Below are 27,525 nucleotides of genomic sequence, written 5' to 3' on the forward strand. Positions count from 1 at the left end.
CTACCACAAGGAAGGTAATCTTGTTTTCAAGAGTTCAAGTCATTAGGTGTATCCTTGAAGGAGAAGGGGTTATTTGTAAGAAAGTAGGTAGGTTTCTACCAAAAGGCTCTTGATCTACCAGTAAGATTGTATAGCAGTCAGTCAAAGATCTTAACTGAGAATCTGGGTCTGGACGCTTCAGTACTGAGTCCACCCCCCACCCCCACCCCCACACCCACACCCACCCCCACCCCCACCCCCACACCCACACCCACCCCCACCCCCACCCCCACCCCCGTGCGGGGGCTGGGTGCTGCTGCTCTAGGCTCTGGGCGTTGCCAGGCAACTGAGGTGGTGTGTTGCCTCAGGCAAGTGGTTCAATCTGGTTCTTGTCTTTGATCACTTCCTGTCACTGACTCACTTCCGGTCTCTGACTAGCTTGGAATCTGGGGTGAAGACCTGTCCAGAGACGGCTTCAAGCCTGGTTGGAGGTTGGGTGGGGGAAGTGAGAGGGTGAGGGGGTGGGGAGGTAGGGAAGGGCCAGGCCCAAGGGGCAGGTGGGACCTTTGGGAGCTGCAGGGACATCCTGATCCAACAGAAGAACTTGCCTCCTGTGCCGCCATGAAGAAGTTTTTCACTTTCTGGAGACGGAAGGATGAGCCGGTGAGCCCCTCCTCAGACCTGCCCGTAGGCCGGGCCAGGACCGGTACTCGTCACCTCACCCAGCCAGGCTACAACCTTCGAGATAAGGACTTAAAGAAACTTCACAAAGCTGCCTCCGTTGGGGATTTGGAGAAGGTGAAGAAGTACCTTCAGCTGAAGAAACATGATGTGAATATACGGGACAGAGAATACAGGTGACCAGACTGACGTAGGGCAGTGTGGAGAGGAAGCCGGCTCCCCTGGGTCATGGAATCAGGAGCAGGACTTGTCTGGCCTACTTCATCGGTTGTCTCTCCAGGTTTCCCATAGTGGAGACGTCTGACAACCATTGCCAGAAGGTCGCACTCCCAAATGCCAGCTTATTATTTCTTTCTCTTCCCCCTCCCCCCAGTTTGTTATTTCTTAAAGTGCTTACCTGGATATTTGAGGTTATTTTTGTCATCCTTGATTCCCTCCACTCCTCCCATTGCATTAATCTCCACCTGGTACTTCACCCTTTACCCAAACTACTGTTTTTTAATTTGATGTATGTATGGTTGTAAGATTTTGAGACACAGAGACAACAAAACAATGACTTTTTAAATGTGGTTCTTCTATGGTTTATTTATTTATTTTTTCCAAATGCAGAGTATCTTCAAAAATCCCATCACAACCACTTACTGCAAAAATAAAATTAATTTTATATATTAAAAAAAAGAAGTTACACGTTTGGCATTAATAATAGAAAATATGTACTGACTATGGCTATCTTAAAATTTGGGGGGGCAGTTTTCAAGTCATACGGTATGAAAAACATCATTTTTCCTCATAATTGGATAACTGGAAGCTGTCATTATAAAGAAGGTTTATGTCAGTTTGCCAATAGTTTTATGTCCTTCCCTCTGACAAAAACAGAGTTATCTAAATTTATCCAATTTTTATCCTACACCACTCCATTGAATTATATTACAGGGTCATGGGTAACCTTGACATGACTTCATTTAGTGGTTAATTCTCAGTCTTACCTGGCTGGCATCTCAGCGAAATATCTTACTTGCCCTGTCAGTAGTATTTGAAATAGTGTCTTGTCTTTCAGGGCGCTTGGTTTACCTGGCACTTCTACTTCTGTGGGTACTTCCTTCCAGATTCCTTTGCTGATTTCTTTTCCTCTTCCTGTCTGATAAATATATGAGGGCTCAGAACTTGAAATGATTCTGTGTCTTAACCTTCACTTGCCTGATGAAGAGAGATTATCTTTAAATGTTTATATTCTAGTGCCTTCCAATATTTTATCTCTGGCCAGAACGCTCTCCTAAACTCTAGACTCGTTATATAAATACCTACACTTCAACGTGGCTATCTGATAGACTGTGGTCTGCTGGTAAATGTTAATAGCAGGCTCTTAGTTGAGTGTGGGAGTGAAGCAAAGGGAGGAGAAGCCCCAATTTTAAGCTACCAATGTGATGTTATTTGGCTTGAATATTTTCTGAAATTTTAACAATTGGCTCGTGAGAGCCACTTGCTTTATAATCACATCCCTCTGTAGACATCTCAAACATCCCCAAACTCTGCTCCCATTTTTCCTCTTCAGACTTCCATCTCTCTTTCTAGAAATACCAAATTCTTTCAGTTGTTAGAAACCCTAGCGTCATTCTGGACTCCTCTCTTTCTTTCGTATTACCCATCTGACCTTGTTAGCTCCACCTTCAGAACATCGCTAAAATCCAACTATTTCTTGCCATCTTCACAGTTACCGTTCTAGTCAAAATTGCTATCATACCTTAACCAAAATTGCTGCAGTGGCCTCCTAACTAGTTTTCTGTCTTTAAACCTTTTCAGTTTATCCTCAATACAGTAGCCAGAAAGATCCTGTAAAATGTATGTGAAAAGAGTCATTCCTTGCCTTAACAACTTCCACTGGCTTTCCATCGTTTTAAGGGTTAAGGCCAAGATCCTTTCAATGGCTCATTCAGACTTACATGACACGTACCCCTACTCTGTTATCTCGCTGATCTTCTGTTCTACAACCCTCCCTTTCATTCATCTCCAGCTTCCCTGGCCGCCTTAGTGTTCCACAGAAATGCCGGAAATGTACTTAGGGCCTTTGGACCTGCTGTTTCCTTTGCCTGAAGTGCTTTTCCCCCAAATATCCACATGGCTTCCTCTCTCACTCCCTTCCGGGCTTATTTAATTATCACCTTATCAGCGAAGGCTTCCTTGTCTCCCCTTCATACAACAGCAGTTCTTTGTTTGCTGACATTTCCTATCTTCCCTGCCTAATTTTCCTGTTAGCACTTAATACTGTCTGGCATGCTTTCTATTTTATGTTTTTTGTTTACTTCTTCCACTAGCATGTGTGATCCATAAGAGCAGGTATTTCTGTCCCATTTTGTTTGCGGCCCCATCCCCATCATCTAGAACCCTGCCTGGCCATAGTAAATGCTTCCTAGGTATTTGTTGATGACTGCAATGCACACATACATATGTACATATTTTTAACTCATTGTAAACTGTCCTTAACGTGAAACCAGTTAAATATTTGATCTTAAAGGCATTTGCATGGCCTTTTTAATTCAGTAGAAAGCAATTATAATTAATGTGACTTGTATATAAAGATCAATAAGTACATGAAGGAACTATCAACAATATATGATCTGACAAGTTCTTGAGTATCATAACTTCCCAAATTAAGACTTACCTCTAACTCTGTGTTTTGTTATATTGATATAGAACACCTTTGCACCTGGCCTGTGCTAATGGACATTCAAATATTGTATCTCTCTTAATTGAGAAACAGTGCAAAATAAATGTCTGCGATAGGGAAAACCGGTCTCCATTGACTAAGGTGTGTTCATTTTTCCTTTTCAATTGGAATGCATCTGAGTTCTTCTAGTTCACTTTTGTTGGGTTTCATAGTTTAAATCATAGTAGTAAATGTTAATTTAATGTAACACATCCTGAGTAGTAAGTTGGTTACTTGTCTGTTCTTGTTGTATTGACAGGCAGTACAGTGTGCCAAGGAGGATTGTACTACTATTCTTCTAGGCCATGGTGCAGATCCAAATCTGGTGGATTTAGATGGCAATACTGCTCTCCATTATGCTGTCTGTGGCCAAAGTATCTCATTAGTTGAAAAATTGCTTGAATACAAAGCTAATCTTGAAGATCAAAATAAGGTAGTCTATCAAAAATTACTTTATGTTATAGAAAGCAATGGAAGAAGGTATGTATTGGCAGATCATTCATATGTTGAAACCCATGTTATATGAAGTGTGAATTTTCCAAAATGAAACTGGGGGAAAGGAGAAGAAAAATGAGATTATCAAACACTGATAAGGTTTTCCTTTTTAAAAAATCTTGGTTCATTTTGCTTCAAACTATAACACTGACCTCTAAAACAATACTATATTTAACAATGATAACTCTTCAGAGGTGTATATCAAATGAGAAATACCTGATTTCCCTGTAAGTTTATACTGGTTAAAAATCATAAGCCTATTTTTGCCTGTCTTATTTATATACTAATGGATAATGATAATAAGGTTAAATTAGAAAAATCACTTACTGTACTAAAAGTAATCCATCTCTCCTATCGAGATGATGGGTTTCTTGGGTTTTGTTTTTGGTTTTTTTAAGCTTCTTCACACTCAAGTTCACTGATTTTGTCTCTATGACAGCCCCAAATAAGTGTCAGCCTTGGAGGCCTATAGAATCTCAATAACAACAACATTCTGAAATGTGAATTGACAGTTTGTGATACTTACATTAAATGCTAGATGCTCTTCACTTAAATCCCCCAGGCTGCTCTTCCCCACAATTTGGATTAGGCCTAAAGTAAAAACTTGAATTTTATATTTGAATGACGGATTTCCAATTTATTTTCTTAGTCTCTGAAATCATATTTTTTTTAAATCGAAGAGTATATTCAGAGGTTTCTTATTAACGCATTTTCTCTTAAATTGAACTTAAATCTAAAAGGCATATAATGCTTGTATATTTTAAATAATCATTTTGAAATAATTTTTTCAGGATGGGTATACTCCACTATTACTTGCCATTACTGAAAATAATGCAAAAATGGTAGAATATCTTCTGAAGAGAGGGGCAGATGTGAATGCTTCAGATAAGAATCAAAGGTATAATGAATACTAAATAAGACCATACAACTATAGCTACCTAACAAGACAATATATATATGTATGTATGTGTTTATGTATGCGTGTGTATACATTTTGTGATACTTTAAAAGATCTGGCCATATAATTTGGACAAATTACCTAGAGTCCCAGGGTCTGTTTTTCTGTAAAATCAAACTTTTGGGCTAGATCGATAGGTTATTATTATTATTATTATCATTTGTAATTAAGAATCTTACATAGAAACCCAGTCTCTAAATCCTAGATGCTGTAGTTAATTGGGGGTAGATACCCAGAGCTCCAGACATGCCTCTCCCTAGTATTTTGAAACATCTCGAAAACACTAGGATTCCAGGGAGAAAGGATTAAAAAAACCATTGAGCTAGAGCACCTGGGTGGCTCAGTTGGTTAAGTGTCTGCCTTCAGCTCAGGGCATGATCCCAGGTCCTGGGATTAAGCCCCACATCAGGCTCCCTGCTCTCTCTCTCTCTCCCCCTCTGCCTGCCACTCCCCCTGCTTGTGCTTTCTCTCTATATATTACTCTCTGTCAAATGAATACATAAAATCTTAAAAACAACGACAAAAACCTTTGAGCTAGTTGCTTCCCAGAGACTCTTAATTTTAGACTCTGATATAATGTGATTGGTATATCATTTTGAGCAGATCTGCCCCCTTTTTGCGTTCTTGCCCTCTTTCCCTGATAGTCTACTTTTGAACAGTAAATTTGGAAGACTTAACTTTTCAAAAAAAGCACAAGACATGTCTAAGATCCATAAATAACATGTTTATGTATCTCTCTTCTCCAGAACAGCCCTTATGATTGCTCTAAGCGATGAACCAACAGATTTAGTCAGTCTTCTTCTGCAGCAAGAAGTGGACCTGTTTTGCCAAGATATTTATGGATTCACAGCTGAGGAATATGCTTCTTTTAATGGTTTTACTGTGTAAGTGATACTGTATATCTTTTAACAATTGAATGGGATTTGCTCATAAAGAAAGAACCATGAGCCCCCAAAGGGAAAAGCTGGTAAGATACAAAGCGCTGCATAGGGGTAACCATATTATGAATTCTTGCCACAGGGATCCAGGGATCCTTGATTTCATCTGTTTGTAGGGTCCAGTCAGTCTAAGAACTGCGGACAGCCTAAGTCTGTGGATTAACCCCCAGTGGCATGCAAATTTGAAGTATGTCAGCATGGTAATTTCAGGAAATAGTGGTATAGCCAATAATAAAACCTCTGAGTAGTAACATTGGGCAAAAGATGATTCATCTATGAAGCCTTTTTGATTGTTTTTATACATGAGTAACATAAAAATTCAACCTTTGAATATTATTATTCAAAATAATTTTATTTTTTGTTAGCTAACTTTAGTTTGATAAGTTTTCAGAATTCTTAAGCATATTCTCATTAACCCAAAAGTCAAAACTTTTCATGTATAAATACGCATTTCTAACTGTAATAGTCAATGAGAAAGTGAGATGAAATGAACAGAAATTTGTATATATCTAATGAAGTTAAAGGTATTTTCCTTATAAGTTCATTTTAGGGTAAAATTTAAATTATACATAGGTATTTTTCCTAGTTTATTGTTTTCTTGTTCTTCCATCTACTTTATTTACATTTTAGTAATATCTTTTAATCATGAAGTCCATGTGAACATCACAGGAGTGGGAGGAGAGAAAAAAAGAGCAAGAGGAGAGAAGTAATTTTTATATATACATTCAGATGTTTATTTTTAATGTCTAAACTGAACTTTATAAACTCAGGGATTCATAACCCACTAAATTTATAAACCATAATGGAATACAGTATTTTCTTTGCAATACTGGACATATGTACCTTGATTTACCTTAGTTTAAGCAAACCATGTTATAAAAATTTAAAGAGATAAATTACTGATACTATCTATGTTATGAAGGGCTTCTTCATTTTATAAAAAGAATCTGTTTCTTTTAATTAGGGAATTTTCCTTATCATTTAAAAAGTTTGGATATGGGGGCACCAGGGTGATTCAGTTGATTAACCAGCTGACTCTTGATTTCAGCTCAGATCATGATCCTCAGGGTCCTGGAATCAAGTCCCTGTCAGGCTCCACCCTCAGAGGAGAGTCTGCTTGAGATTCTCTCACTCTCCTTCTGCCCCTCCCCCTGCACATTAAGCCCAAGTGTTATGAATTGTGTCCCGTTCTTCCCTCTTCAAAATCACGTGTTAACTCCCCAGCACTTCAGAATTTAGATGATGGTATTTGGAGAGAGGGCTTTGAAAGTGATGTTAAGGTAAAATGACTGTGCAGTAGAGTGGGTCCTAATTGAGTTTGACTGGTATTTTTGTAAGAAAAGGAGATTAGGACATAGAGACACCAATAGTCCTTGTTGCCTAGAGGGGCAACTTTAAGGTGAAGAGTCAGCAAAGCACAGTCATCTGCTAGCCAAGGAGAGAGGCCGGGAACAGATCCTCCCTTTACAGCCCTCAGAGGAAATCAGCCCTTCTGGCACTTTGATCTTGGATTTCCAGCTTCCAGAACTGTGAGAAAATGTCTGTTGTTTGAGCCCCCCCGGTCTGTGGTATTTTATGATGGCAACCCTAGCAACCTAGTATACCAACAATAACCTAAAGCTATTTTTTCTACCTTGCTAATAGTTTATTTGTGATAGCAGGGAAAAAGTACTAGAGAATGGGAGAATGTGAAGTAAAAATGGTATCTGTTAATGGAATTGGCTTGAAAGGAGGCTTGAGGTCAATAAGAAAGGCTTTAGTTAACATCTAAGGTTTTGATCTAATGATTATTATGAATTGATTATTTACAAATCCTTAATTTATGGATAGATATCATCAATTAATTGCCAATTATGGAAGGGAGAATAAAGTTGAACAGATGTCTAATTCTGAAGATACAGCCTTGGGTAATGAATCTGATACAGAAGAACTGAAGGAAGGTAAGAAGATACAAACTAAACAAATAGTTTTAATGGTTTGCTTTTAGTAAGAGACTCAGTTTTCTCAAATAGTATTTAAATTTGAAATAGAAATTTTCTCTAATTTTGAAATGCTAAATATTTTTAAGAACTGTCCTTTGTAATTAAAACATATTGACATTGTGTTGACTGAACATGTAAAGAGATACTGAATGTTTAAGATAATTTTTATCCATAGTCTATTTATAAAAAACAAAATATGACTAGTTATAATAATTACTAGTTATAAAAAACAAAATTTTTAATAAATATAAAGCTATTAGTAAATTTTAATTTTATTCTGAAAATACTTCAGATAAGTACATTTGATCGTTGTTAATATAATATATACTTAATCATTACATAAAACTTAAAATTAGGTAGTAATATCTGTGAATTAAAAATACTGTGCATCTATTATAATAAATTCTGGTGCTTATTTTCAAAAAAACCAAACAGTTATTTAGGTCTTTAAAACAGCATTTTGTTTATTTGTTTTTTGGTGTGTATATGTTACATTGACTTTTTTTAGTTGGATGACACAAAAATTTTTACAGTTATAGTCTGTGAATACACCAGCAAATACACACTCCTCCACTACCCTTCAACTATAATGAAAAAAGAAAAAAAAAAAAAAAAAGACAGGGAGCCTGATGGCAATAGGAGATCATATGACTGTCACAACTATTCACTCTTCCTTCATTCCCTCAAATCTATCATTATCATACTTAGAATAGTGTTTGGTCCTATTGCTTCAAGGTGAGTGAATTTAAGAGAGAATTTACCTGAATTTTCCTTTGTAACTTAATCTTACACACTCAAGAAATTTTGTTGTTTGGACTCTTGTTCTTCATCCTTATATGTTCCTCTCCTACCATCTCTCTCACCATCTCTCTCTCTCTCTCTCTCTAATAATGTTCATGCAACTATAAGAAGTAAAGAACTTCTGTGATTTATACTTCAGTTCTTTAGGGAAATAAAGCAGTAGAAAATTAAAAATATCACTCATATATTTTGCGTATTTCCTGAGGTTAAACAATTAAAACACCTCCATTCCTTTTACCCGTGGCAATATATGTTGCTGTTTTTAATGAAAGGTTAAGCTTTGTGTGTTTTGAACCATATTAGAAATATCAGGTCAAGAAAATTATCCAAACACATTGCAAAAGATGGTGAACATCAAAGGTTGCTTTTCTGTCAGATTCCAAGGGGATAATTTAATTATTCATTTTTTAAAATGACCATTAAGATATAGATATATTGATGCTAAATTCTAATGGTTTTGTAGCTCAGGTATAGAATTTAAGAAATAGACCTGGAGTGAAAATATTTGAACACAAATGAAGACATTACAAATATTTGTTTTCTAGACATATAACCTCATTTCTACAAGTCCTTTGCTGCTGCCTTGCATTAGAAAAGTCTGTTTTGAAAGAGCAATTAAATGAAATGTCACAGCATTTCACTGACTACTCGTTTGAAGAAAAGTTTGTTAATGGAGAGCAATTTTCACCTTAGAAGATGTGAAGAGATTTCAAAAGACAAACATCTATATCATGAGCTATCAGTTGGAAGGATACAGTTTGTGTTCAGTTTATAGTCAGCAGAAGTCTTTTTAGTCAGAATTTTGAATGGGGTATTCGTAAGTGTAAACTTTGAAACATAGTGTGCTAGGCATACATTAGAGCATTTAAATAAAGTAAAAATATTAACATGTCAGCTATAAATAGAGAAAAACATTATAAGTAACCCCATGTAAATGGAAATTCTCTTTTATTTGCAAGTACTTTCATTGACAAAACCATTTTTCTTTTGGAGAAGTACTATAGTAATACAGTTTAAGAAAATTTGGGTATTACAGAAAAGAAAAAAGGAAAGAAGGTATCACTCATAGTCTCATAACCCAAACAAAACATCTGTTAAATTTCTGGCCTGTTTTTGTAACCTTTTAAAATCTGCTTAACTTTTTTTTTTTTTTTCCTCAAAGGGAATTTGCAATTTTGCATTTAAAAACAAAATACAGAGCACATAGTTTTCACTATGCTCTTTGCTATATCTTGAGCACATCCAGGACGATCTAGCTTAAAGATGATTCCCTGGAAGACACTTCCTCTCATTGTATCCTGGAACACTTCCTCCCTTCATAAGGCACATCAGTGAAGACTTGTCTGGCTGCCCTTCCATTCTGTCGCTTACAGTGCTTTGTTATCTACTCCTCCCCCCATTGCCTTTTGAATTGCAAGATGCATAAGAGCTTGAGCTTTTGTTCGTAGTTAAATCCTCATCACTTGCAAAATATCTGGTGATAGTAAATATTCATTTGCCAAATACAGTCATACCTCATTTCATTGCACTTTGGAGATTTCTTTTTTTTTTTTTTCCCACAAGTCGAAGGTTTGTGGTAACTGCATCAGGCAAGTCTGTTAGCACCATTTTTCTCACTGCATTTGCTCACTTCATGTCTCTATGTCACTTTTTGATAATTCTCACAATATTTTTTTTTAAGATTTTATTTATTTATTTGACAGAGAGAAATCACAAGTACACTGAGAGGCAGGCAGAGAGAGAGAGAGAAGGAAGCAGACTCCCTGCTGAGCAGAGAGCCCGATGCGGGACTCGATCCCAGGACCCTGAGATCATGACCCGAGCCGAAGGCAGCGGCTTAACCCACTGAGCCACCCAGGCGCCCCCTCTCACAATATTTTAAACTTTTTCGTTATTATTATATATTATGGTGATGGGATCAGTGATCTTTGATGTTACTATTATAATTGTCTTTTGATGCCATGAACCACACCCATATCAGACAGCAAACTTGATTGATCACTGTTTGTGTTCTGACTACTCCCAATTTGCTGTTCCTTCTCTCTCCCCGTCTCCTCGGGCCTCCTTATTCTCCGAGACCAAAAGTATTGATGTTAAGACAATTAATAACTGTATAACAGACTCTGAAGTAATCAAGTGAAAGGAAGAGTTTCAAGTCTTTCACTTTAAATCAAAAGCTAGAAATGATTATGCTTTGTGAGGAAGGCATGTTAAAAGCTGAGGTAGGCTGCAAGTTAGGCCTCTTATGCCAAATAGTTGGCCAAGTAGTGAATGAAAACGACGAGTTCTTGAAGAAAATTAAAAGTGCTTCTCCAGTGAACATATGAATGATAAGAAGCAAAACAACCTTATTGCTGATGTGGAGACAGTTTTGGTAGTCTGGATAGAAGGTCATCAGGTACAGCATTCCTTTAAATCAAAGCCTAATCCAGAACAAGGCTTTAACTCTCAGATCTAGCTAATGATAATTAATAATAATTAAGATAATTAATGAAGTGGCTACACTAAACAACAGATTTTCAATGTATACAGAACAGCTTTATATTGGAAGAAGATGCCATCTAGTATTTTCATAGCTAAAGAGAAGTCAACGCCTGGCTTCAAAACTTTGAAAGATAGGCTGACTCTCTTATTAAAGGCTAATGCTGGCGACTTTAAAAAGAAACCATTGCTCATTTACTATTCCAAATATTGTAGGGTCTCTAAGAATAATGCAGTATCTACTCTGGCTGTGCATTATACATGGAACAAGGAGGACTAAATGACAGCACATCTTTTTACAGCATGGTTTGCTGAAAAATTTTAAGCCCACTACAGACAAAAAGATTCCTTTCAAGATGTGACTGCTCATTGACAATGCACCTGGTTACCCAAGAGCACCGATGGAAATGTGCAAGGATATCAATGCCTATTTTCGTGCTTATACAACATCCATTCTGCAGCTCATGGCTCAGGGAGTAACTTTGACTTTCAAGTCTTATTATTTAATAAATACATTTTTGTACCATTTTGTAAGGACAGAGCTGTCATAGATAGTGATTTGTCTAATGGATCTGAGCAAAGTAAATTGAAAACCTTCTGGAAAAGATTCACCATTTCAGATGTCATTAAGAACATCTGTGATTCATGGGAAGAGGTCAAAAAATCAACATTAACAGAAGTTTGGAAGAGTTGATTCCAATCCTCGTGGATGGCTTGGAGGAGAAGGGTTAAAGACTTCATTGAAGGAAGTAACTGCAGATGTGGTAGAAATAGAGAACTTGAATAAGAAGTGGGGGCTGAAGATATAACTGAACTGCTAGAATCTCATGAAGTACTTTAATGGGTGAGTAGTTGCTTCTTATGGTTGAGCAAAGAAAATGGACCTTTGAGATGAAATTTACTGCTGGTGAAGATGTTATGAAGATTATTGAGATGATGAAAAAGGATTTAGAATATGATGCAAACTTAGTTGATAAAGCAACAGCAGGTTTTGAGAGGACTGATTATAATTTTGAAAGAAGTTCTACAGTGGGTAAAGTGCTATGAGACAGCATCATGTGCTACAGAGAAATCATTTGCAAAGGGGTCCATTGATGCGGCAAACTTCATTGTTGTCTTCTTTTAAGAAATTGCCATAGCCACCCTGCCCGTCAGCAACCACCACCCTAGTCAGTCAGGAGCCATCAGCATTGAGGCAAGACCCTCTACCAGCAAAAAGATTGTGACTCAATGAAAGCCCAGATGATGGTTAGCATCTTTTTAGCCAGAAGTGTTTAGAATATTTTCTTTATATTACAGTGAAGGAACTGAGGTTATATAGTTAAGAAGCTTGAACATTCTTCCACTTTTAAGTGGCTAGGTAGGACTTTGAGTCTACTGTATCTTTTCCACTCTGTTACCTTTAATTAAGGTATGTACATTATATTTTTTATACAATGCTAATGCACACTTAATAGACTACAGTACAGTGCAAACATAACTTTTATATGCACTGGGAAACCAAAAAGTTCATCTTATTTTATTACCAAGATGAGAGTAAGTAGCCCAGGAACTCAATAGGCAGAGAGCAGCGTTCAGACCGTGAGGATTTTCTGTGTTAACAAGGACACAATAAGCCACTAAAAGCAAGGCAGAAGAGTCTCCACAGGACCTGTGCCTAGTTAAGGTTGGGATCTGCAGAGATAGGTGTTGTAAATCATATGCTGGTGATGTAAATCTTGCTGGATGGTCTGAGAAAACTGGAAATAAAGATAACCCAAATGAGAATAAATAGAAGCTATTCAGAGTTTGCAGCAAGGAGTCAACCATCATCACTTACATATGACAGAGCCTCAAAGGAAAGCAGGAAAGTGGGAAACCTCTATTATTGAAAAAAATGGAAGACTTCATGCTCGAAGTCTGATTGGGGTTGGTTGGCATGAAGAAGCTGGAGATTGGCTAATTAGAAGTGTTGCATCTTATGTGATTGATGTGAAGAGCATATTTGGCTTTCTCTGGTTGGTGTTGAATTGGAAGCAAAAAGAGGGAGGAGTGAAATAGTGGGAAATTGGCAGTGTTCTGAGTTTTAAGCCTTGACAAAATGTAAGTGCTTAATCAAAGAGAGTTTTTATTATGATTGTAAGAAAGACATTTGCCAATTTCTGTATTTCATGTATATATTTACTATTTCCATTGATGCTTTAGTAACAGAGTGGAAAAGATAGATAGTAGACTCAAAGTCCTACCTAATCACTTAAAAGTGGAAGAATGTTCAAGTTTCTTAACTCAAGCTTCTTAACTCTAGTAACAGAGTGGAAAAGATAGATAGTAGACTCAAAGTCCTACCTAATCACTTAAAAGTGGAAGAATGTTCAAGCTTCTTAACTCTAACCTCAGTTCCTTCACTGTAATATAAAGAAGACATACTAATCACTTCCCAAGATTGTTCTCATGAGGCAGATCTTTTCTCCTTTATACTACATTTATACTACTTCAGCATCCTTGGACTCATGTATCTTTGATATAAATTGTATTGATTAGCTACATGATACTCCTTAATTCACTATGTTACTCACACAATCCCTTATTGTAAGGTATTACATTCCCCCCCCCCATTTTTTTCCATCATTAAAGACTGAAAATCTCACCTTGCTATCAGTATTTTCTTCTTTAGAATTATGTCCATTGGAGATAGTTCTACAACTGACATTACTAGTTTACAAAGTATGAAAGTATTTATGTTTCGTAAAATACACTACCAATATTTTTCCAAAGTCTTTCAGTGTTTTAAGATCCATTTGAATCAAAACTTGACTGAAAAAAAGATATGACTATTGAAAAAAGTGGAAGACCAGAAACTATATGTGACCAAAGCCTCTTTCTTATTTGACTATCTCATTACATTTTATAAGAGGAGAAACCCATTAAATAGATTTATATGAAAGATTTATTTTGAATAATAAATTTTAAAATGAATGTCCTTAAGGGGAAACCATTTTGCATGTAATTAAGCTAGGTACAGAAGTAGAGGGTTGATGATGTTAACAGTTCTTTAAAGTTGTATGAGGAGAAATTTCTTTAAATCTTGTCAGTATCACTCTATGATTGAATTCATGGAACTCATTTGGCATTGGGGATAAAGTTTAAAGCTTTCATTGAGTGAGACAGAGCCAGAAGAGTAGAGGAGGAGAGAATGTGAAATGCTTTTTTTTCTTTTCATCTGCACAGAGTAATTCCCTTTCTGCTCATAATTTCCCCTTGGGGACACAAGTTGTCACACTCTGAAACCATGGCAGGGACAGGGGTTGCTGCATGGGCTCCCAGATTAAAATCCCCACCACCTTCCAGATGTGGGAGTAGAGTAAGCTGCAGGAGTGAAGCTTCTGCTACTAGAATAAGTAAGAGACCTATTAAAAAATAAAGTTACAGGGGGCCTAGGGAGTTTTCTGGGTGACAAGGCTTTCCCGGTGTTGCAGCCCCAGGTCGCCAGGGCCCTGGTATTGTGCAAGCCAGCTTGGCCTTAGGCCCTAGTGCCCATCTGGATGCCCTACCCCCCACCCCTAACCACTGAGCTAACTACCACCACATCTGGGGGGAGGACACAGCAGCTCAGGGAATTTCCCTAGACGGGAGAAGGGGGCTGGACCAGCGCCTGCGCACTGCATCTCTGAGGCTAGACCGTGAGCGCCCATCCAGAGCCGCTGCCTTGTTGTTAGACTTAGTTTCAAAGGGTTTTGTTAGTTTCTCTGCCTTCCTTGAAAGTGCCAGGTTATAAGCAATGGAAATTTGATGCCAGGGGTCACCACTGCAAAAACTGCTTCTGTGACCTCGCTCTCCTGGATGGGATCAGGTGGCGAGAAACAGGAAACTTGGATTCGTTCTGGCGATCCTCTACCCACACCCCAGAACGATGAAATAGGTTTTGTTCTTTCTTGGAAAGGAAGGGCAAGTGGCAGTCCAGGTCCTCTTCCAGCCAGAGCAGAGACTGCAGGGATCTGGGTGTGTGTAGCAATGGGCCTGAGTCCCACTAACAAAGCTCAGGAAATCCACAGGGGTGATGCGTGGGGAACATGAGGTAAGTGCCCTATAGTCTTCAGATGGGGAGCCATAGCCTCACGTAAGAGTCATTAAAAAACACAATAGGGACAGTGTGAGGCCTATTGGAGGCCTATGGGGTGCGGTGGGGAAGAGGTAGACACACATTCTGGGAAGGCCTGTGCACTTTTCCTGACTCCCCCTACATGTGCAGCTGGACATTGTCTGCCTTCCCAGTGAGGCATTTTTTTCCCTTTCTAATGCTCCTCAGCAGGTGGGGTATTATAGTGCTTAAAATAATAACTTCAAATAGGATCCAAGACAGTGTGTTTGTCAGTCATTCATAAATCAAAATTTTAACATTGACAGCAACAACAATCTTTTAGCTGGATCTTGATCCTTTCATTGTAGGACATATTACTGACAATTTTAAAGAGGCTTAACTAAGTGTAAATAGTAATAAAAAGTACATAAACAATCATTTCCTTTTTCAGTATACACATTTTAAATGATCAAATATTAGCATATTATAGAAAAGTTTGTAATGAGAGAAAAGAACTCCCATATTGTAGAAATTTCTGAAGTAAAAATACTTTTGATAAGATCAGATTTTTTAAAATATATTTTATATTTTAGAGCACTTTTGTGTTCACAACAAAATCAAGCAGAAGGTACAGAAATTTCCTGTATACCTCTGGCCCAAAACATACATTGCCTCCCACACGGTCAATATAACTCAACAAAACTGTACAATGGTTGCCAAGGATGAACCTACACTGACACCTAATAATCACCCCAAATCTGTAGTTTACATTTACTCTTGGTCTTGTATGTACCATAGCTTTGGACAACTGGATAATGATACTCATCCACATCACACTACCCTACAAAATAGGTCCGTTTCCCTGAAAACCGTCTGTGTTCTCCCATTCATTCCATCCTCCCTCCAATCCTTGAAAACCTCTTTTTACTGACTCCACAATTTTGCCTTTTCCAGAATGACCTCTAGCTGGAATCATATAATATGTAGCCTTTTCACATTGGCTTCTTTCACTTAGCAATGTACATTTACGTTTCCTCCATGTCTTTTCATGGCTTGATAGTGCATTTTTTTAGCACTAAACAATATTTTATTGTCTGGATATACCACAGTATCCATTCACCCACTGAAGGACATCTTGGTTGCTCCCAAGTTTTGGTAATTATGGATAAAGCTGCTCTAAGTGTTCATGCACAGAATTTTTTGTGGACATAAGTTTTCAACTCCTTTACGTAAATACCAAGGAGTGTGATTACCAGATGACATGGTAAGAGTATGTTTAGTTTTGTAAGAAGCTGACAAAATGTCTTCCAAAGTCACTGCACCATTTTGCCTTTCCACTGGCAATGAATGAAGGTTTCTGTTTCTCCACAGCCTTACCAGCATTTGATGAGGTCAGTGTTCTGAGTTTTGGCTATTTTAGTAGGTGTGTAGATCTCTTTGTTGTTTTAATCAACATCCTTTAGGTAGGCAGGTAGGTATAAACTATATGCTTTACTAAGTATTTAAGAAAAACCTTGGAGGGCACCTGGGTGGCTCAGTGGGTTAAGCCGCTGCCTTCGGCTCAGGTTATGATCTCAGGGTCCTGGGATCAAGTCCCGCATTGGGCTCTCTGCTCAGCAGGGAGCCTGCTTCCTCCTCTCTTTCTCTCTGCCTGCCTCTCTGCCTACTTGTAATCTCTCTCTGTCAAATAAATAAATAAAATCTTTAAAAAAAAAAAAAAAAAGCAAGAAAAACCTTGGAGTGGAAAGGTGCTCCACGTTCTTGAACAAAAAGATTCATTTACCTAAAATATGTAAACTTTTATTATTTTAGCAGTTTCCTATAAACCAAATCAAAATATCAAGATTTTAAAAATTAGAATTAATTGTGATGCTATTCTGGTATACTTTTATGATGATATTAAGAAAAGGTTTGAAAAAAGACATTTATAAATTTCCACTAATTATTGTCTTACTGACAGCAGAATAGACAGACAAATGACTGGGCTAGAACAGAAATTTTAGAAACACATCCAAAAATCAATGATAAGCAGTATTTGATCATTATGAAAATTCAAATTAGTAGGACAAAGCTGAATTATTCTTAAGTGCTGGCTCAGATCTCTAGTAGTGAGCCATAGCCGGGCTAGAGCACAGCTCTGTTAGCGCACACTGAAGTGCTCAGGTATTGTTTCCAAAGCATTCCCTCATTTCAGTCAGAACTTTATGTGGAGCCCAGGTCATCATCCAGACCTTCATGCTCGATTCCCTTTTGAGACCTTTGCTGCTCTTGCTAAGAAATCAGGGCTGCGGCAAGTGGGACACTTAGGGTAGAAATTCGAGAATTAGTAATAGGGGCCAGCTAAAGCAATTAGATTCAAATAGTATTCCAAAAAGGTTATCAGTCTCTCTCTCTCTCCATTTTTTTTTTTTTTTTTTTTTTTTTTTGCTCCTAGATGGTCTCTTGAGACCTAAGTCCTTTGTAGCCGCCAGTGTCAGACTATGAAAATTCCTGTCATCCTCCTCTAGAGCAGTGAGGGACTACTTACCTTAGATTCCCACTACTCAAGTCCTAAGTTTGATATAGTAATGAAAACCACCTCCCATGTGACTTCTGTCTGTGCCTCACTTTTATGAGAGGCTGTCATAATTTTCAAGGTTCAATAGGATCCTCTCAATCTAAAGGACTAAGTCTCTTGGAGAAGTTTCCTTCAAACCCATCCATGTATCACAATCTAAGTATAAAAAGTAGTTTCCATCCTCCAAGACAATTGGGGATCAACATGGAGATTGAGCATTATTCGTGAAGATCTGCTGGTTTGGAAAGTGAGTGGATAAAATGGGGATAGTTTACCACATCAGTCTTGACTTGATCTGTTAGCTATCTTCCATTAGCATGATTGGCCGCTATTAACAGAGACCCTAAAGTTTCTTATATGCAACCACAACTTTGTTATCTGATTATTTATAAGATATGTAACTTTAGTTACAAGTGACATAGTAGCTGATTGCAAGTTGTAAAATTACAAACCACAAGCAATAAACCACCTAATAAGTAATATAAGGATTTAAAACATTTTGTGAAAACTGCAGAATTTGGGGACCTTAGCACCTATATAAAACCCCAGACAGTCGGTTTTATTAAGTATCCAGAATAGGACAGTAATAAAGTTAGTGAGCACATTCTTTTGTTGCTGGACTGTCTCACAAAATATTTCTATATGTTATGTCATTAAGTCCCCACAAAACCACTTGGGACTTAGGAAGGTCAGACAAGAGACACATCTTACAGGTGCTGAAGAGAAAGTACTTGACCGACAAAAAATAGCCATGTGTCTAAACTGGGAGGACTAATCTTTAGGACTTCAGGATCTTATCATGTGACCTCTGGTTAATTTAATGAGTTCTACTGCTGTCAATTCAGGACCACTCAGTGATAATTTTTCACTTAAATGCTAGTATGAAGTTAGTGTTGCTCAGAAGTTTGAAGTGTATAGAAGTTACATATAATTTTATACAATTTTATATAACTGGGTTAGCTTCTGTCTGTTCTATTATCAGAAATATGAGTATTATGTAATGTGCTTGGTACATCATCCAAATATTAAAATAGTAATGTTATTTATTACATTTTCTCCTTTATAATAATCACCATCTGATTTCCCAGAAAAAAATAATAATGGAGATCTAAATATTCTTTATTTCAAATATAGTTAAATTTATATTAGTTAAATCTTCTGATAGTGAATTTTCTCTTATTGATTCTGCCAAAGGCATAGAAAGTAGGATAATGGAAGTTTTCATAATAAAAGAGCTATTTAAAAATCAATATGTAAATTTTGTTGTTTTTCTTAAAATTCCACAATTTATGATTATTTAAGATGTTCATTGGGAGATTCTGAAATAATGTCTGAAGAGTAATTTATTTAGTTTCAGAAGTTGACTAAGTTACTAAATCCATAGGGTGCCTCGGTATAAATTAGAAAACAATTAAGTATTATTTGCTTTTATGTAATTATAAATTACATAAGTGGGTTTATTTTTATAACAAATTGTTTCTTGTCATAAATGATAGAAATTTATTTATAATAAAAAGCACCTGTCTATTTAACATGGGATTGTAAGCAAACACAAAGCAATATGAACTTCAGTAAAAAATGTCAAGTTATATTTTTAATTTACTTTTGCAGATCAGTATAGAAGTTAGAAAAGCAATTCCTTATTGAGAATCACAAGTTCTTTTATATGTTGATACATTATCAATCTCTCTATTAACCTTTCTCTTTTGTTAAGTTGAAAAGAATGAGTTGTTCCCATTAGAACAAAATATTTTTCTCCCAATTGTTGGCTAATTGTCAAGGTTTACTGTCTTAATCCTTTCGGGCTATAACAGATTACTATAGATTAGGTGGCTTAAACAAGAAATGTTTATTTCCCATAATTCTGGAGGCTGTAAATCTGAGATTAGGGTGCTAGCATGGTCTGGTTCATGGGGCCTTCTTGATTACTTTCTGTGTTCTTGGATGGCTGAAAGAACTGGTTAGCTAGCAATCTTTGGCCTTTTATGGGGCACTAATACCATTCATGAGGTTTTCTGTGACTTGATTACCTCCTAAAGGCCCTACCTCCAAATACCATTACATTGGAATTATGGTCTCAACATATCAATTTGGGGGGATATAAATATCTAGTGCATAACATTTTCTAATTTTGTTAGAACTAGACATTTTATTACCATCATCCAGATTTGTCTTTGTAGAATAAATATATAAACATCCCATCTCTGGACTTAACTTGAAGTTTTAATAGAAGTGCAAAAATAGGGGCACCTGGGTGGCTCAGTCATTAGACACCTGCCTTGAGCTTAAGTCATGATCCTGAGGTCCTGGCGCTGAGCCTTGCATCTGGCTCCCTCCTCAGAGGGAAGCCTGGTCTCCCTCTCCCACTCCCCCTGCTTGTGTTCCCTCTCTTGCTGTCTCTGTCAAATAAATAAATAAATAAAATATTTTTTTTAAGTGCAAAAATATGTCGCAAAAACAAAACTGCTGCAATGAGATTGAGACCTGAACGGAGATGAAGTCAGACACTTAAATGGACTGAGCCATCCATGTACCCCTAAATGGTTGATCTTAAATTCACTGAGTAGAACCTCCAAGTAGTTCAGAGTAGTTAAGTTCTTAGCATGGGACCTTTTCATTTATTTTTTCAGGAAAGAATAGCCATGTTTGCAGGATTCTATCCACTGGGTACATAAAATTACTAGGACTACATGAGTTTACTGCTGTCTCTCTGAGAATAGAAAGTAAATACACTTGTCTCTTCTGTACTCTTCTCCCCTGGACACTGGAAATCTTTTGCAAGGATCATTGTCTCTTGCCTGGTTTCTAATATGGCAAAGTATAGTGCCTCTAGACCTTATGATGGGTTCTTCATGCTAAACTGAACAGTTGTTAACTATATTCCCTCCTTGAACTAAGAATTAGCTAAGTATGCTATCTCTTTACTGCCCCTAATGGATGAGGTCTAGAAAAATTGTGCTATTTAAATCTGCTGTTCTCCAGTTGTAATACCAGTTCCATTCATGATGCCATTTCTGTTGACTTTATTGGGTTAGGACTATGATAACTATAATTAACTTGTATCAAATTTTTATAAATCACATTCTCCCTTGCATATAATGATTTGTGATGGTGGGGAAAATTTTAATGTATCAGTTGCCCACCAAGAGTGTAATTAATACTCTGGAATATTCTCCAGTTTTGTTCCAAAGGGATAGTTTGTGGCAAAGCATTGAAGAGTATTGTACTCATAATATTATTAAATATTTTCCTATTGCTGATTCAAAATCATTTTTACTTTTTAGTTATGGATGAGAGTTCTGAAGAAGACCCATTAGCAGATAGGATTTTTACAGATTCATTACCTCTTAAATAAGGGAATGAAGAGAAATGGAACTAAGATTTATTCAGTGTTTTACTGTGGACTAGGTAAGACATTATGTGCTTAACATGTGTTCTCTGTATAAAAATCATAATAGCTCTGCAAAGTTGCCATGCTGTCAATTTCTTCTTTTTATTAATTATAAAATTGTGATTTAGAGAACTTGATTAAATTGGCATAAGATCCCACAGTCACTATGTGCTAAACCATAATTTAACTCCAAGTTGGCCAGGCTTTCAGACCACACACACCCCCCCGCCGCCCCCTCCAAGGTAGCTTTGTATCCACAGTATCAAGAGACAGGATCCAGTCAAGATCCTGGATCCTCGATCTTCAAGAAGTCAGATTTAACTGTCTTTGCTTTTTCTGAGGGAAAAAAAACAAAAAAACACTAAATCAAACAAACACAAGCAAAGGCCTAGAGTTTGTCTAATATGTTTGATAGTTAAAATAGTAATTAGTACCTTGTTTTCACCATCAAGGGTTTGAAGGCAAATCTGTTAGTGGCGGTCTCAAGAGTGTAAATTATTTGATTGCCTTCTCTTTTCTCAGATTAAGACCAGCAAAGGAAAAAGATACTTAGGGTGCAATCCCAGAAATGCCAGGTCTAAGTTTCCAATAGTCCTCTCCCAGGAGAGCTACACAGATAGCACCTAACTTTCCCAGGTATAATATTTGATGACATATGCCAACTCTTGCTAACCAGAGAAGCTCACTGCAGAGATAAATCAGCTATTACTCAAGGAATTATTACACATCTTGCTTGTTCTTGCCTTTGTGTCTACCAATGTGGAAAGGTTTCTCAACCATTTATGCAAAGGCTTACTATCCATAAAGACCCAGCACAAATCTGTCAGTTTCCTTGAATTCTCCTCCAGCTCCCCCACATCTCTGCACAAAGAAGCATTTGCAAACTGTGCCATCCGTTGGGCACATTTATATATTGCCTTCAAATATCGCTTTACCACTGGTCATGTCATCTCTCAGCGAAGGTTTTCATATAGTAAATTCTCAGGAAATGAACTGTTATTGATAAATTGTTTACATTTATTATTCATTCTCTAATGTAGAATTTTATTTGCCCTAAACGATCCTTCTAGTCTTTATAGGATACTTCAGTTTTAATACACAAAATAAAATATGCAAGTTCTTATTCATTCTCAATTTTAGACTTTTAGCATATTCCCATTTCCCATTTATCTTTTCACACTAAAGAGATCTAATCTTTATATGACTTCTAACCACTGACTTTGTTTTTCTCTGTACTTTCTCTGCCTCTGGCATTTAAAAAAAGTAGTGCTCAAAACTTCACATCACCTTTTGCACAAGGGAAAGATACTCATTTCCAATAAACTTACAGGTCTGTACAGAATTTTACTAGTATTATTCCATCAAAAAGCTTTCCCAAGGAATGCTCTTAATTACTCTTGAGTACTCTTCCTAGGTAAAAATAGATAACTTACAGTCCTTCAAGTCCTTCATTCAATATTGGGATATAGGTTAGCTATTATCAACATTGAAACATTACTTTGTTCCAGGCAGTGTTCTAAATGTTTATTATCTTAATCTTCATAACAACTCAAGGAGGGTTGTCCCACTTTTATTGGGGCACCCAAGACATGGGAGATTAATTTGCTAAAACTATAAGCTAAGTGTGATTCCCTTCACTGCCATGCTACACTGGCCTCACTTGACTCTTAATTTTAAAATTCCTCAAAACTATAACTTCTGCTTATCTTTAGGATCTCTGGTCCTTTTCTACATAACTACAGTAAGGTTTACTCACGTCAGGCTGAAAGATCTGAACACTTTTTAAAATAAAATTTCAACTTTTCAGATAAAATCTAAAAAAATATAGCTATCATTTTGACTTCTTGAAAATTATTTTTAAAATGTCATATAAGCCATATTGCAGTGCTTTCTGGCAACTTACCAGTTTATGAATTTATTCTTTATAGAGTGCAATTATAATTGTGATTTTCCTGATATAAGTCAAATTAAGTGAAACATAAGATATATTGTGCATATTTTCAGACATCATTTTCCTGCTTGCCAACCCCAAAACACACGCACACACGCACACACACAATTTTTCATACATGACCTAAGTGATGTATCCCCCAGAGATGTGTTCCACCCCTATCTCCAAGCTCCTGAATTCTTTTCCTTTTAACATATTTCAAATATAATAATTCAGTACCATTTGCATTACTTGGTATTTGTAAGGCCAGTATATAGGGAAAAGAAAACAAACCAAAGGTTTACAGAATAATTGAAAATTACCCTAGTGAGGAGAAAGGCTTTATCATATAGTTGAATAAATACTGGGGTAGAAATAATAGTGTGGGATTTGGATCCTAGTTTTAACAATACTTGACCTGTGCCACTTCTGGAAAATAATACATCTATGAGATAAAATGATGTTTAAAAAAGAAACATACAAAAAAAGATGAAAGTAAAAGGTTATAACAAAAAATCAATACAGAAAGTGGATGTTTAAAAAATATAATGTTACACCTAAGATCTGAACAGTGTCTTGCAGAATAGTTCTCAACTCCTCCATTCACCAAATAATGCCACTGGGCAGCAAATGGTATTCTGTTAACAAATGAGAGAAAACTATTGGTAAAAGTCCTCGCTTGCCTTTATCCTTAGTGTTACACAACCTACATAGACTCTCTAATCTTAAAACAGAAAAAAGGTTGGGAAAATGACTAATGCGAATTAGACCCACTTTAAAAACATAGTTTCTAGTCCTTTAAATGAATGCAAGCCCTATAAGGTACATCCTAGAATACTTAAGGACTTTGACAAACTCACTCATAACCTTGGATAGTAAACCTTTTAGTCGAGATGATTTGGTTGAGGTGCTGAGGACGGATACAAGCTACAAAGGACAAAAACTTGTTAGTATCATTCCCTGGTAGATGCACAGTTGCAAGCATGATACCTAGTATACCTTAATGGCTTTACAAATGTCACAGACAATATTCCAGAATACACTTTTTTTGTTTGTAGAAACATAGAAAAGGAAGCAGTGATCACTAGGAGGCAGCATTGATTCACTAAGACCAGCTATGCCCATGTCACAGGTTCCTTCCTAAAAGAGGAATAAACATCACAGCAAAGCATTTGACCAAATTTCACGTCATCTCTGTAAAGAAGATGGAGAAAAAGGACTAAATATCTTGTAATTAAACAAATCTGTAGCTAGTTGAATGGGAACACTACGCTGTTTAATGGATCATTATCAACCTGGGTGGAGAGAGCTCTGCCTCATCAACATTGTTTTTTTCAGTCTTCCATGAAAAGACATTTTTTACCAAATTTGCCAATGACTTAAAAACAGAATACCAGGCACTTGGGTGGCTCAGTCGGTTAAGCGTCTGCCTTCGGCTCAGGTCATGATCCTAGGGTCCTGGGATCAAGCCCCACTTCGGGCTCCCTGCTTAGCAGAGAGCATGCTTCACCCTCTCCCTTTGCCCACGACTGCCTACTTGTGCTCTCTCTGTCAAATAAATAAATAAAATCTTAAAAAAAACAAAAACAAAAAACAAAGCCAGAGTAACAGCCCAAGTTAGAAAAAAAAAGAAAGAAAGAAAGAAAAAATACTAAAGTGTGCAAAAGTAAGTTTATAAAATGTGATATGGAACTATGCAAGTCCAAAATGGAGTGATCCTGTTTTATATGAGTTTTCATTTTTGAACCCCGCAAGAGTATATGATTGCCGTAAGACAAATGTAATCATATTGTATATCTGTTAAATAATGTAAACTTCTTACACATACCTTCCATTTAATCTTAAATCCTCAAAATTGAAATACTCCAGTCTCTTAGGAAGAGATATGGTAGCCAGAGGCACTGTGAAAAACCAAAGTGGCAAGACCCGCATCTGTAACTTTTCCACTTTGGCCTTTGAATACCTAGAATAAACTGTTTACTGTTAAATCTCATAAATCATACCAAATTTTTTAAATGGAGCTTAATTTCATTTGTTACAACACCAAAAATACATATTGTTATCCATGTCTTCAAAGGTAAGGATTCTGAAGCATAACTAGGACTCATCCAAGCATATGACAGGTTTTTTAATGATTCTACTACTTTTCTTACTTAGCTGTTTATTGAGTATTCCTTTTTGCCCCATTCCAGATCTACTGAGCCACATCAGTGAGAGTAGGGCCCAGGAATATTTAAAGCAGCTCAGGTAATTATGAAAATGGCCCACAACAAAAGCTCTGTGAACTCCCTTAGATCATCTAAATATTTCTTTCCATCCAGGTTTGTTTTTGTTTTTGTTTAAGATTTTATTTATTCATTTGACAGAGACAGCGAAAGAGGGAACACAAGCAGAGGGAGTAGGAGAGGGAGACGTGGGTTTCCTGCTGAGCAGAGAGCCAGATTCGAGGCTCAATGCCAGGACCCCAGGATCGTGACCTGAGCCGAAGGCAGACAGACGCCTAATGACTGAGCCACCCAAGCGCCCCTCAGGTTTCTAATAGATATTTGACAGCAGGAATTTGACAATATACTTTCCACTGATAAGTAGTTTATAAAAATACAAAGACCTGGTCAAACTAGAGCCCTTGTAAGGCTCTTAACCCTGCTGAGCCTCAATTTCCCATTATGTAAAATGGTCACTGTTGTAAGCATTGAGCATCATGCCTGGTGCAAGATACGTGCTCAGTAAATGCAACCTACTAAATATTGAAGGTGAAGGCTCGTAATATACTATATTGACAGTGAAGGATCACTTTATAATTCTGTCTACCACCCAAGTAGGTTCACCTGCCCTTGTGAAGGCACGGTTTACCTTCTCATTGACATGGTGAATCCTTTGTTAAATTGTCTGAGAAACATGTTGACACAGATAGCTTATATTTATATTGAATACTACTTAAAAGTTTTTATCATATCTCGGGATAGGTTAAAAATTCTGAATGTTTTATAAAGGCATTAAGCAGGATGTTTAAGTAAAGGAAATATTAATAAAGTTTATCTTTATCTCTTATTCTTCTGGCATCAAGATTTGTAATATTTATGCCAAAACTGTGAACATATAAGCCCATTTGACTTAGCAAAGTGCTTTAGCCTAAAAGCAATGCTTTAAACATTACTTTAGGTAGTATGTTTTCAGTTAAAAAGAAACAAATTAAGTCCTTTCTGCAGTTAATTGCCCTTTACAAAAAAGTTTAGTGAGAATATCTTTCTAGGAAAGATTTATTTCTTTGATTCATTATTAAGCTGGGCTTAGATAGTGCCTGAATCACAGAGCACAGAGGTAATTATAGGTTAAAATTGATTTGAGGCTCTTTATAAATAAGAAAAGTGATTACAGAATAAAACGCTCATTAAAGAACATAAAAAACTTGACACTGCGTATTAATCAAGTCTCCACTCAGAGCGTGGTTCTTTTACAATGCTCATGCAAAAAGAAATCCAATTTGAATTGGTTACAAGCACAGAAAGCCTCCCTGTGCACCCAGGAATAAATAACTGCATAGACCATTTGGTGTGTTTTCATTCATTTTCCCTACCATTACCAACATCCAGTTCATATCTGGGGAGTGATTTTTTGACACCAGCCAGGTAACTGCATCATTGTAAGATTTCAGAAGGCCTTCTTCTGGGGGGGAACTATGGTTTGTCTATTGGTGTGATTTGTTATGCCAAGTATGTTGGCAAAATATCTGATTTGGACTTCATCTGCACTGTCCTAATACATTTCACTTAGCAAATGAATGATCTGTATTGCTTATTTTTGAAAATAGTTTACCCATTTAAAATACCATTATTTACTTATATAGAACATTTGATTTATAGCCCTTCATTAAATTGCCTATCTGCTTTACTCACTGCATTATTTTCATTTGATTATAAAACCTTATACTACAAAAGCCAAATATTTATGACAGCCAGTACGAACTAAACTTTGTCTAACCCTGAGGCAGACCTCAACAACAGAACATCAAACAAGTTATGCTGGGTGACGGTGACTGGTAGCCAGTGAAGAAAACTATCTCAGCAGTTCTCTTCTTACAAGTCTTATTTCTATAAAGATATTTTCCTTTGTGAACCAAGAAACTACCATATCTAATTAGTAGAGTTTTAAGTATTAAAAAAATATGAACAAAATCTACCTCTAAACTCTGAAAGGATCTATTCCAGAAGCTATTTTCAGATTTTATACAAATTAGCCCTTATCTTTTCTTACTGAGGTTGTACTATTTTTAAGCCAAGGGTCAGCAAACTATGGCCTACAGGCCAAATCCTGCCTGTCACCTGTTATTGTAAATGAACTTTATTTGGAACACAGCCATAACTATTCATTTATGTATTATCTATGGCTGTTTGCATACTACAAGAGAGATGAGTAGCTGTGATAGAGACCATATGGCCCTCAAAGCTTAAAATATTTGCTATCTGCATTTTTACAAAAAAGCTTGCCAACCCCTATTGCCAAACATTTTCACTTTAAAAAAAAGAAAAACTCTTTTAAATTTTGCTTGAATTATAAGAATATAAGTATTA

The 27,525-nt window shown here is 36.7% G+C and overlaps 1 protein-coding gene across 4 annotated transcripts; it reads left to right on the top strand.

Moving 5' to 3' along the window:
- The first annotated feature begins 369 nt into the window (after positions 1-369).
- ANKRD7 (ankyrin repeat domain 7) lies at positions 370-21,078 on the top strand. Of its 4 annotated transcripts, none has more exons than XM_032305788.1 (7): positions 370-836; positions 3,352-3,466; positions 3,624-3,797; positions 4,651-4,757; positions 5,564-5,701; positions 7,586-7,695; positions 20,918-21,077. In XM_032305788.1, the coding sequence occupies exons 1-7, from the start codon at positions 601-603 to the stop codon at positions 20,986-20,988; spliced, it is 951 nt and encodes a 316-aa protein (XP_032161679.1). In that variant the 5' UTR covers positions 370-600; the 3' UTR covers positions 20,989-21,077. The 4 variants fall into 4 exon arrangements, with proteins under 4 accessions (XP_032161679.1, XP_032161682.1, XP_032161680.1 ...); XM_032305789.1 differs by lacking the exon at positions 20,918-21,077 and adding an exon at positions 9,701-10,066 and having other exon boundaries at positions 371-836; XM_032305790.1 differs by lacking the exon at positions 20,918-21,077 and adding an exon at positions 9,084-9,465 and having other exon boundaries at positions 371-836.
- Positions 21,079-27,525: the final 6,447 nt, after the last annotated feature.

The sequence above is a fragment of the Mustela erminea genome, chromosome 11, assembly GCF_009829155.1.
Source record: "Mustela erminea isolate mMusErm1 chromosome 11, mMusErm1.Pri, whole genome shotgun sequence".
NCBI classification, from domain to species: Eukaryota; Metazoa; Chordata; class Mammalia; order Carnivora; family Mustelidae; genus Mustela; species Mustela erminea.